Consider the following 12,960-nt stretch of genomic DNA (forward strand, 5'->3'; position numbering starts at 1 on the left):
TCCCTCTAACTCAATCAACAGCCTCTTACAGCTGAAGCAGATGTGTCCTCCGCACATCAGTAAGCATCTCTTCTGGTGGTGTTGGTGGGAAAGTGGAATGAGGGTTGTCTTTCCACCTGCTTGTCATGTGTGTACAAGGACCTTTTGATGTTGCTCCACATGACTAAGCATAGTAACCCCTGTTCAGTCTGAGCACAGGTGATGGAGTTGTTAGCAAAAGCTGTCAACAGAGATAACTGAAGACTTATTACTAGAAGTAACAATTCCAAAGCATTACCTAATTAATTATTATAAAATCTTGATTTTCACATTGAACTGTCCATTTTGGTAAAAGCCTTGCTTCCAGTGTTGATTGTTAGGCAGCACTAATGAAGTATATCTGGGTACAGTCTATAAGTATTCCTCTAAAGAATTCTGAATGGTCTGTAGGTCTCTTCCTCATGTTGAAGTTGAAACGGGGCAGAGTGAAAGAGAACCTGACCTTCTCTGTGGTATTTCAAGACACTGTCTATGTGTCCAAATGTTCCCAGTTACCTGGCAGTGCTTATTAAATGTACAGCTGTCTTGGCTCCCCACCCTAAGATGCAGAATTAAAGTGTAGAGATGAGGCCTGAACATCTCTGTTTGAAAAGCTCCCTTTGATGATTTTGATGTTCAGGGAGATTCAGGAGCACTTTGTAGAACTCAGTACCCCTCTGAGGGCGCCGGGAAAGATGTTCTTGCTGCAGGTGCCGTTTATAATTGGGTTTCAGGAACAGGGAGCATCTCAGGTCTCCCACTAGGTGGGTCTGATCACCCACATAATGTTCCGTCCTATCTGGCAGCAGCCCCAGACAGGCTTTGAAAGTCAGTGAGAGGGTCTTCATGACCTAAACCTCAGAAGTGCCCAGACTCCAAATATCTTTTAGGACGTTTATGCATTGCATTTGTGTATGTGTATTATTTCTAAATCCTTCTTGAATCTTTTAAAGTTTTTAGTGTGTGGCATTGGTTGCTTTAACTAGAAAATGGCTATCACTGTAGAAAGTAGAACTTCATCTTCTTCTCCTAAATTGGTTCCTTTAAAACAGTAGCCAGTGGTTTTCAACCTGGGTTGGTTTTTTTTTTTGTTTGGTTTTTCTTTTTCTTTTTTTGCCCCTTTTGGGACATTTGGCAATATCTGGAGACATTATTTTGGTGTCACAGCTGGAGTCTGAGTGCTGCTGGCATCTAGTGGGTAGAGTCCAGGGGTGGACTCTACATCCTACGATGTACAAGACACACTTTGCCCCCAACACTGCCCCAGCAAATTGTTATCTAGTCCAAAATGTCAAGAGTGCCGAAGTTTAGAAACCGTGCTTTAAAGGTCTTTAAATTAATAACATCTACCTTAGGCATTGTTGCATGAATTTTCCTACTTTATCACCAAAACTGCCCTAGGAGGCAGGTGTCATTATTACCCCCATACGAAAGATGAAATGAACTTAGAGAGTTAATGTAACTTGTGGCCGGTCGCACAGCTACTAAGTGGTGGGGGGTTGGGGGGAAAGGGGAGGAGTGGGAGAGTTTCCTCAATTTCCTCCACGGTCTACATGTTTCACACAGTCATTTGCCATCGTGCCAACAAGTCCACATAGTTCTGATATTCAAGAATTTGAAATTAAGCCTAAAGACAGCCTACGTACACTCTATATTACTAATATGTTTTAAAGTCATTTAAAAACTCCATCCCTGACTTTGTTTTGTTAGACTGAAGGCATCTAGATTTGTAGTTGATTAACCTATTGCAGCCCTTCTGTTCCTGTAGTCATTTCAGCTCCTTTGACCCTAACCATCTCTAGGCCCCTGTGCCTTTCTTGATGTGTACTTCCCTGACGTGCATGGTGTTTTCCAGATGGAGTGAAATAGTAGAATTTTATATGTGAATATGGGCACAGCCCGTATACTTTTGCAAAATATATTGGGGGAAACTGGGCAAAGTGTACAAGGAATCCGTCTGTTATTTCTTACAACTACACATGAAACTACGATGATGATCTCAATAAAAGGTGAATTAATATCTAAAATATATGGGCAGTAGGAGTGTTTCATAAACTTGTTAAAAAGTAATTATGCTTGTTGGATTGCTTTCCATACTCTTCCTAGAAATGTACACTATTTTCTTGCCCTTTTTGTCATATCAGTATAGTCTATATGAGCTCCAAAAATCCTGTTTCCTATCAAACTTACAGTTTAGTGCTTACTATTTGTTAAGTGTAGGTGGATTAGTTTCCTCCAGCTGAATTGCGTACTGGCCCACAGTGAAGGTCATCTGCCAGAAGCAAGCCTCCTCATGGTTTGTGAGCTGCTTCTGTGGTTGCTTTGCATTTTACTCTTTGTAAAATACTAACGTCATCTGTAAACTCAGACTCGTGACTCTGCTTCTGCTTCCATGTCATTTCTGAAATGTGAAATAAGATTAATCCAGGATCCATTTGCAAGGATTAGCACTGACGTGTCTGTCATAAAGATACTAGTTCAACTCTGTTCTTTGGGGCCTGTTATTAGGCGAATTTTTTATCCATTGCAAAACATTTAGCCCAGTCGTCATTTGGTTTTGTTTTTAAGTAACTCTTGGTATGAACACCATGCCATAGACTTCTTGAAAGTCCAAATAAATTATATTCATTGGCCCTGCCTTGTTCAGAAACAGCTCTTTGTCGAACTTGATGTGCTCATGTGCTTGTTGGGTGATTTTGGACAGGTTATTTGATCTCTATGCCTCAGTTTCCTTTTCTTTAAAAAGGGAAAAAGGATGGTATCTATTTCCCAGGATTTTATTTTGGTTGACATAGCATAATACACATCAGGTTCCTTGCACCTGTGGTAAATGCTCAATAAATGTCAGCGATCATTATTTAAAAACCTGGGCATCCAGAGCTTATATTGCTTTCCATCCAGTTGATAATGCTTGCATTTGTCTTTAAGTGTCTACTCTATCATAATTTCTAATGACTTTCAAGGTGTGGAAATGACATTTAGTACTGTTTATTCCCTAGGTCCTCCCTAGAGTCCTGCATGTGATTGGCATTACACTAGTTTCCTTAAGCAAAAGGTATTTATAACAGCAATAATCTATAGAGCTGATGGTTGAATAATTACCTCTTATTAAAGTTGAAACTACATTTGTTACCATAAAATCTATCCTCTGCTAAACCTATGACATAACTTGGCTGGGAAAGATCTTTACTGTTAATAATTTTTCTCTGATGCTTTTATCACCATCTTCATAGTCTCTGAAAGAGGGAGCTTTACATTAACTCCTTGTTTTCCAAAGAAAGCATTTAAAAAAATGATTTCAAAATTCATAGATGACGGTGTAATTCTCTGATGCCATTTTTTTTCTTTTGATATTTATTGGAGTGTGATAGCTTTACACTGCTGTGCCAGTTTCCGCTGTATAACAAAGCAAATCAGCTGTATTTATACCTATATTTCAATATCCCCTCCCTCTTGAGCCTTCCTCCCACCCTCCCTATCCCACCCCTCTAGGTCATCACCAATCATCGAGCTGATCTCCCTGTGTTATGCAGTTGCTTCCCGTTAGCTATGTGTTTTACATTTGGTAGTGTATAAATGTCAATACTACTCTTTCACTTTGTCCCAGCTTCTCCTTCCCTGCCTCCCCATGTCCTCAAGTCTGTTCTCTACGTCTGCGTCTTTATGCCATTTTTATAACTGCCTTATAAGGAAAGAAAAAATCAGTCCTATAGCCTAAACCATCAGATGACTATTAAAATTTGTTTTTAAATTCAGTTTTTATGTCAGTCCAAGGACCGTGTCCCATTTGTCTTTGCCACACTTTTACAAAGGATTCTGTTTGAAAAGGCTCATCTAGCCAAAGACCTAATAGCTGTGAGTAAGTGGCATCTTGGACAAGGCCCAGGGCTCTGACTCCATAGCCCAGGCTTTTAACCAGTGGGCTTATGGACATGTTAGTTTTTTAATTAATAGATGTAATTTTTAAGAGGTTTCAGGTTTATAGAAGAATGGAGCATACAGCACAGAAAGTTCTCATATGCCCCCTTTCCCCTGCACATAATTTCTCATGTATTACAGTCATTTAGAAACCTTTCTTTCTGGTTGTTCATTCTTTCATGCTTATGAAGAATACTCTGAAAGTGATCAGGTGGTTGTGTGTCTGATACTAGATGCTCAGTGTCTGATACTGCTCTGAACAGCTCCCAGGCCCAAGATAGATAACCTCTTCTAATCTCTCCCAGTTCCCTAGAATTATACTTTTCCATGTCTCTATGGGGACTTGCAGGTCCAACATTTTTGACTAATTTCTCCTCACTGACATTGGATGAGCCTATGAAGACAGCCTGCTTTGAAGCCTGGAATTTCTTTCCATAGTCTTCCTGTTTGCTTTGTATATAATTTCCCTTTTGCTTTTCAAAGCACATCTGCTTGTAAATGAAAACCCTCTTTTGAAAATGGCTCTTGTTACCTTAATAGCAGATTTTTATCAGCTTTCCCATTGAGGTGACCGATTGCACAAGAATCGACTGGAAGATGCAGAAAGTTGCTCAGGCTGAAGAATGATCAGTATCCCAGCCCCCGGCGTTCTCTGTGTTCGGGAGAGTGCTTCAGTCTCAGACACTACGGACACTATCGCGGGTGACACTCGCGCTTCCTCCAACCCCCAGCCCGAAGTAGCTGAGCACTTGGCTCCAGTTTTGTGACACAGGGAGGGGCAAAGATGTTTCAGAGATTAGACACTGCCCCTCGGCCATTTACCTTGGTTGTTGCTCAGTGGTTCTTTGACAGTGTGCATGTAAGCAACGAAGTTAAGTCTTGGATAATCAGAGGAATGTGAAGACATTCATCCAGTCATTTGGTAGACTTGGCTAGAAGATTGTTTCTTCTTTTCTCCCCAAACTGTGCATTGGGTTTGGTGCTGTATAGAAACTGCCTCCACAAATATGAATTACCCTTGCATCATGTGTTCTTCTCCAGAACAGTGCAAAGAACAGACTTCTCTTCCCCATACGACAGAGATCTGGTGATCTGACCCCTGTCCTCAGGGTGGCCTGTTAGTCACAGCACAGCTCTGAGTTCAGATAGAAGTCATCTGAAGACCTCAGTCTGCCACGGGCTAGAGTTTACTTCCACTGTATGTTTCCTCAGAACAAACTCAGCCTTCATCACCCTGTCTCACTTGCCTTCTCACCCACCCCCACCAGCATGGTGTCTTTGTGTTTTTCTTTCTTTTTCTTCCCCCACAGCTGTCTGGCTGCTGTTCTCTCTCACCCACTACCTTGCCACTTTGTCTTCTGTCTCCATTCAGTCGAGTGGTCTCTACACCCTCCATTTCCCTTGGCACTTTCCTTTGCTAAGCCAATTACCATATGAAATGAAAGCATGTTTAAGATATTTACTGAATTTCATCTAGAAATTGAATATCACTATAATACTGAAAATTTGGGTAAGTTCAAAGCACTTATACCTCCCAAAATGATATTGTAAACAACATATTAGCTGAATGACATTGTGATTTTCCTTTACTTGGACCTTTGTTGATACTACCTTTTTTAAACTGGAGGTTTGTTCCTTATTTTTACCATTGAAACAGTGACAATACAAAGAACTGTAAAATTCTCTTATCAGGGTGCATGTAAGTTGTTATTAGACTTCTAAAATAATCGGTGACAGTATACCCTGAAGATTTATGTATTTATGTATTTCTCTGATTTAAATATTATGTTTACTTGGCAAAAAGTGTTGCATATGTTAGATAAAATAGCAGTGACTCAAGAAAACAATATTTCAAAATTGTCTTTCTGTAATTCTCTAGGGAACAGGAGTGATAGTATTAAATTTATCTTAAGAACTACTCAAAAACTTAAAACCTGGATCTGTATTTACTGATGGAAATTGAATTAGAAGCTTGTAACCAAAAATGCTGAGGCAAGGAGTAAGTTTAGATCTGAACTGAGGCTTCTTGATCCTTGTAGCTTTCTGGTTTTCAGGAAGGATTTTGGAATTTCTCATTGCTCAGCTAACCCAGTGCCCTAATCTACTGGTGGTTCATTTGAATTGAAATCAGTACATTGACTCCTTCAAAATAAAAATGGTGCTCACTGCCCCATCCCCTACTCCAGAAGGGGGGTTTAAACAGGGAAGTGTATGCTGAGGTCGGACCCAGTTAGATGATGTCTCCCGAATTCCATACCTACATGTGTATAGGGCCTACTGGGCGCCTCCACCTGGGTAACCAAAAGTACCTCTCAACTCAGCACATCCAGAAATGAACTCATTTTCCCCTCTGGCTCCCCTCCTTAATTCCCTAATGAGGTCAAAGATACCACCATAAATACAAACAACAACTATCACTTTTTAATGAGTTATTACCCCACCCTCATCAGGCACTGTATGAAGCACTTGAGATTCCTTATCCTTTTAAAATCCTTCCAACAATTTATGAAGTAGATAGATACTGATGTCATTCTCACCTGAGGCAGATGGGAAAACTGAGGTTGAAAAAGATTGAATAATGTGTCCCGGGTCACACATCTGACATACTTGGGACTTGAATCTAGATGTTTCTAAAACGATAACCCATGCTTTTATTCATGATGGCAGACTACCTCTTGGGATCTGCAGGATGCTTGCCCTGCTTTCACGGTGACAAATTCCTCACCTGTCCAGCTCGCTGATGTTTCTGGTGGTCGTCCACAGGAGCTGGCACATAGAAGCCGGCTTGGAGTGCCAACCTTGTCCTACTCAGTGGCTCGGTCAGCCTCAGCCACCAGAAATCCATCTTCATCTGCCCTCATTCCTACCCACCCAACCTAACCTCAGAGATTCTGCTTTCCTCTCAGTGGTCTCTGGGCAAGCAAGCTCATCTGTTTCCCTAGGCTTAGTTATTGGGATGACTCCAGGCTACCTATATTCTCTCTCCTGAACCCTTAGTGCCTAAGGTTAAATTCAACACACCTACAGCTAAATCCATTGTGTATGCATCAGATGTTTTTGAGTTGTTCTTTGCTTTTCTTTTGGTGGCCCTTTTTGTGTGAGGCTGGCTGAGAACTGTGATGCTTGAGTCTCATTAGAATCATGTACATGTTTCTGGCTCATTTAGTTTTTAATACCATCAGAGGCTGATGTTGGACATTTTGGAGTGTATCTGAATGCCACCTATGAGCCCACCATGATGGGCAATCCCAAAAGTGAAAATTAACCCACCCACGAGCCTACGGCTAATTTGTGACTCAGAGCTCAGCAGTCTGTCTCAAGTGGTTGCAGATAGAGATCTATTTAAATTTTAAATCACTTAATTTATTTACTTTTTAATTAAATTTTTTATTAAACTATAGTTACTTTACATCTGAATCACTTAAAAATTCACATTAGAAAAATATATTTTAAAATCTGACTGATTCATGTAACAGCTGTAATACAGCATCTGTTCCTGCCCGGGGTTGCAGCCAGATCAGAAGTGGGCTCTGGCCTTCACACCTGATGATAATGCCTTCTCTCCGCAGTGGTCCCTGTTGCTCAGTGAGTGGGCTGCCAGAAATACTCTCTGGCCTCCAGGGCCGGAGATATAGAGTCTTCTACCACGGGCATTAGTCCTCCCTGGCTGGAGCTCATATAGTCATTCCGTCTTCCCTCATGAATTTAAAACAAAGAGCACATTACTACCAGCCTCCTGTGGTTATTTATTTTTTTAAATTTATTTATTATTATTTTTTGGGGGGTACACCAAGTTCAATCATCTGTTTCTATACACATATCCCCATATTCCCTCCCTCCCTGCTGTGGTTATTATGAAGATTAAATCCTTGAAAAAACTCTTATGACAAGCTTGAGGACATAGTGAGCCACTGCATAAGTATTAGGTATGGTGATGATTCTTATTTATAAATAAGAACTGGTAGGAGGTACAATATGTTGAGGGGTGTATCGGTTCTCATTTCCCACTTTTACCCCATAAGGACTCCTAGTGGAGTGGGTGCTCAGTACGAGAAGACAATATTCAACTTCCTAATTTTGATAATAATAATTGTTAAAATGATGCTTCTCATGGTTACCATGGTTAGCAGTTTCTACCCTTATCTCAATGTGTTGCCAAATATCCTACACGAAGGATGAGTGGGTGAACATTGTTTTAATAGCAGTTTATTTTAATGTGTGTTAATTGAAGAAATGTAACTAGCACATCATATTCATGATTTCTTGGCCATCATTGCCCAAGATGAAGCTGAAATTTTTAAAAACTGTGGATTGAAATAGTTATATTTAATATATAATCTTATATATATATTATAAGGGGGAGGGATGAATTAGGAATTTGAGAGTAACATTTACATACTACTATATGCAGGCACCATTATTCTCCTCATTTTACAGATGAAGAAACAGGTTTAAAGAGGCCAGTTTTTTCTGAAGTGCCTCTTAACAGATGATGGACCTGGGATTCAAATTCACAATCTTTGTTCTCTTTTGTTTTGCCCCTGGGGTTTTTTCTTACTTGCCTTCTCAGGAATGCTTTTTTTTTTTTTCCCCAAATTTTTAGATTAACTTTTATTGGTTTTTTTCCTATACAGTTAAGACAGTCATTACAGAAATTTTAGAAAATACAAAGAAGGATAAAAGAAAAAAATTTTTATTGTGGTAAGAACACAACATGAAATGTACATTCATCACTTTTTACGTGTATGATACAATTCTGTTAACTACAGGCATGAGGTTGTACCGCAGATCTCCCTTGACTTTTCTATCACAGAAAACAAGGACACAGAGTGAGCTTGCTGGAGCCCCGCAAGAAAGTGTGAGCACTCCAAGCTCCCGGCTCCAGGCCCTCCCTCTAAACCATACTGCATCACAGGATGGGCCCTGGCGAGCTGTGCCTTTCTTGGGAAGAAAGAGCAATGTGTTCCCAGGGTCCCATCAGAAGCCACTTGACTCTAATATTGTTGTAAGCTTCTCCCTCCTGGGGAGCAGGCTCTGTAAGTGGTGGCCTGGGCTCTATTCGCAGGATGGCAGCAACGCTGGTTGGCTCTGAATCTACCCTGGCCTCTTCTGAGCAAGAAGCTCAGTAATTCTGTCTACACAAATGCACACACATAGGCACGCACCCACTGGTTTAATAAGCCACTTCTCAACTCAAATGGTTTAGACAAAGAACTCAGGCGTTACCAGATTACCAGTTTTTGACTGTTGCTTTTCAGCCAGTCACTCTGGGATCTTGCAGGCTCACTGCTTCCTTTAGTGGTGAACTGGGGGGAGGAGAGATCAGGATGTTAATTAGGCGGCACAGGATTTTTGAGTGCCCACAAAAAACAGATGCCCTGTAAGTGAGGTTTACAGTTACTCTTGCGGTGCCATCCGTAGTGGCCTGTGATTCTGTGAAGTCCCATCTGAGGTCTCTGTGGGCTTCAGGAGCTAAGCTCTTTTCTCCCCTCCACATTAGACGTATGGCTAGGAACCCAAGTGCCCCTATTTTGTCATTAGAAGACAGCACCCATAGACTCCTGTTAGTTTTGACCCTGGCACCACAGCTGAGCTGAAGAGAAGGCCTCCAGTCTTTACTGTTTCAACAAAAATATGCTGGCCCCACGTGCTTGCTAAAGGTCTTTTTCTTCCCCATCATTATTACCAAGAGATACTGCCCAGAAGTAGGTAACATGAGTAAAATGCATTTCTTCTTAGAGTCTAATGATTTAAGAAAAGGATTTGGTGAGGAACTCAGACACTTCCTGGTGAGTGTTCAAGGTCGTTATTAGCATATGCTGTCATTTACTGGTTAGTAACTATCATTCGTGTTATTCCTTAGGGCTCCTGCCAAATGGCAGTGTTTTCTGGCTAAATTATTCTTAGCAAGGGTGTTACCCGTGGCGAGCTGTGGGCCTGGACTTTGGCATTCATCTGGCTCCAGCTTTTCCCCAGCCCTCACCCCATCTGTTTCTGACCAGCCTCAGCCACTGACAGAAGTGCTGTCAATCAGCTTCAAAGGCCGGACGGGAGGCATGGTCCACCCTCCCAGTCTACAGCCCAACAGGGAAGAAGCCGACTGAAAACACACAAGGACCTAATCGGATCTTTGATGTCGCACAAAGCAAATGGCATCTCAGGCTCTGGAGAACTCGAGCCATTCTAAACCTGATTAAGATTCATCCAGTACCTAATTGTGATAAATGTTTATTTTGGAAAAGTGGATTGTCAGTATTTTCAGATTCACTTATTCACCCAGGAAATCTGTGTTTTTCCTCTTTCTTTAGAGTAGTCAGAATGAGGGAAAGCCTTGGGTTGTGCTAACTTGTTTGCTGGGCAAACCTGAGAAGGTTTTGGCTGCTGCTTGAGCAGCTTTGTACAGCACCCCAGGATGGAGAGACTCCTATTCTGGCCACCCTGACTCGGCATCCTCATTGCCCTGCCCTCACTTTCGTAGCACAGGGGTGCCCGCTTTCCGGACTCACCCTGGTGGGGGAGCTATGAGAATTCAGGCAGAGAGCTGCCTAGCTGGGGAGAGGGTTTAGAGCAGGTTTTGTTCTTGGTTTTTGTTTTTGTCCCAAATAAAGTGCTACGTAAAATTTTGGAGAAGAACTAGAATCATTCCTAACTCCACCGTGCTTTGTAGTTGCAATGTAGCTTCTTTGATCTTTTAGTGTGTTTATTTGTACACATAAATGTGTGCTGTTTATATCAAGTGGAATCATTACTGTTTTGTGTTGAAATGTGTGGTTTTCATTTAATATATTCTGAACGTCATTCCATGTTGATGTTGAGTTCTCCATCATTTTTAGTGAGAGCTGAGCAATTTTCTATCTGGGGATTTCTCACCCCTCTCCTCCTCCTTTGTTTTCTCTTCTCGTTTCCTGCCCACCCCTCCTCCCTTCCTTCTCTAGCAAGTCTCTTATAACTATTCTCCCTCATAATCCGTCATCTTTTGCTCCAGTTCCATGTAATTGTTTTCTCTTTTTTCACTCTAACATTTTGTTATACTCTCTGACATATGCAAATAATGTGAAATAAAGAGAGGATTTTGTAGTTTCGGGCTGTGCTGACTTTGTAATTCAGACCAAAATAATTCATGTTTCCATCTTTGGGTGTGTGTTGGCTTTGTAATATTTTCTGTCCAGGTTCTGTGAGAACAAACATGACAGTATTTTGAAAGGCTTTCATATCCCCAGAAGGAAGAAATGACAAAGAGGCGAGGCATTATACTGAATGTTTATGATCTTTGTTTAGGGACATGACAGTCTCAAGCCCTCTGTCACTTCTGCGTCTCGATGATTTACCTTGTTTCCTCAGACTCTGCGTCAGGGCACAAAGACGGGCAGCGTGAAGCGGACAGCGCGCCCGAAGACCTCCAGTCTGTGGAGACCAGCAGGCTGCTCTGTCACATCACTGATGGTGACAACCCGCTGCTGTCACCACGATGCTCCATCTTCAGCCAAAGCCAGAGATTCAACTTAGACCCAGAATCAGCCCCTTCTCCACCCAGCACTCAGCAGTTTATGATGTAAGAAAACCTCGTTTTGTTATTATCCTCATTTCATACAGTTTTTCAAATACTACATTTATAAACTACAGTGACGTGTGGGTCAGAAATAGAGCAAACGTGCCTACCAAAAGCAACGACAAGCCCTGAACAATGAAGAGCCAGAAATCACTGTGCTTTCTAGTTGAGAATGCTGTTTCCAGCCTTCCTGTCTCAGGAGGAAGTGGTCTTGAGATACAGGCTGCCCTATGGCTCACGTGTTTGAACATTTTTGGTAAAATGACCAGAATCCTAAGAAAGTCTATGTACATGCAGATACCAAGAATATCCTTTTTGATGAGCTCACTAGGTATTCTTTCCATGTCCAACAGTGGCCTCAATGGATGGATTGTGGCAGTGCTTGTGAGTTGTCCATCTCAGTTTCTTCTTAGATTCTAGAAAAGTGGTAGCTTACAATCGCTTCCCCACCAGAAAAAAAAAGATTGAAACTATGTGTTCTTTTTTTTAAGTTCCAGAAGTCATTTTGATGCATAGCTAAAATGAGTCTCCCTTGACTGAAAATATGTGCAGGGAATTCCTAGTTTCTCCTTAATAACGCCTACTGTTACTCATGAATTTATCCAGACCTGGGTGCATGGACTGTCTACTGATGGACTTCAGGGAGTTAGTGAATTATACTATTGCAAAGTATGTCAGGTGAGAAAGTGAATGTGTTTTCTGGAGAGGGGGTCCATTCCTTTCAACAGATTCGCAAAGGCTCTGTTATATCAAGAAAAGTTAACTGCTCATCTACATCTTCCTTGGAAATGTTGTTAGGTGGGGCTCATGCAGCTCACTGAGGATAACGCCACAGCAGGGCGGTCTCTTGTTAATCTGAAATTGGTGTCCTCCAAGCTTTAGGAAATGCATTTCCTAGAGTAATATTCTAATATTTGTAGACTAAAGTCCCTGATGACATTTGCCCATAATGAAGTTCTGTGATTAGGGGTCTCCAATAACGAACAGATGCTACCATAGTAGACTCATCAAATAATGAGCTGGCCTCTGGACTTCTCTGATAATCCAGGAAGCTTGGTTTGTAGACCAGCAGCAGTGTTTACTGGAAGACCATTTTTTTTTAAACTTTATTGAGTTATAATTGACATACAATAAACTGCATATATTTAAAGTGTACAATGTGAATTTTTTTTCTTATTAGTAATGCATATATGGCAATCTCAGTCTCCCAATTCATCCCCACCCCACCCCGCTTTCCCCCCTTGGTGTCCATATGTTTGTTCTCTACATCGGTGTCTTTGTTTCTGCCCTGCAAACCAGTTGATCTGTACCAGTTTTCTAGATTCTGCGTATATGCGTTAATATACGATTTTTCTCTTTCTGACTTACTTCATTCTGTATGACAGTCTCCATCCATGTCTCTACAAATGACCCAATTTAATTCCTTTTTATGGCTGAGTAATATTCCATTGTATACACGTACCACATCTGGAAGA

General features: G+C 41.3%; 1 protein-coding gene across 7 annotated transcripts in view; it reads left to right on the forward strand.

Moving 5' to 3' along the window:
* Positions 1 to 12,960, forward strand: part of FAM13C (family with sequence similarity 13 member C) — a 122,261-nt gene that overhangs the window by 86,327 nt on the left and 22,974 nt on the right. For all 7 annotated transcript variants that reach the window (XM_057735872.1, XM_057735871.1, XM_057735865.1 and 4 more), the window contains one exon: positions 11,278 to 11,488. In XM_057735872.1, the coding sequence (XP_057591855.1) occupies positions 11,278 to 11,488 (211 nt within the window). The remainder of the gene's footprint in view (positions 1 to 11,277; positions 11,489 to 12,960) is intronic.

Source organism: Hippopotamus amphibius, chromosome 5 (genome assembly GCF_030028045.1).
Source record: "Hippopotamus amphibius kiboko isolate mHipAmp2 chromosome 5, mHipAmp2.hap2, whole genome shotgun sequence".
NCBI classification, from domain to species: domain Eukaryota; kingdom Metazoa; phylum Chordata; class Mammalia; order Artiodactyla; family Hippopotamidae; genus Hippopotamus; species Hippopotamus amphibius.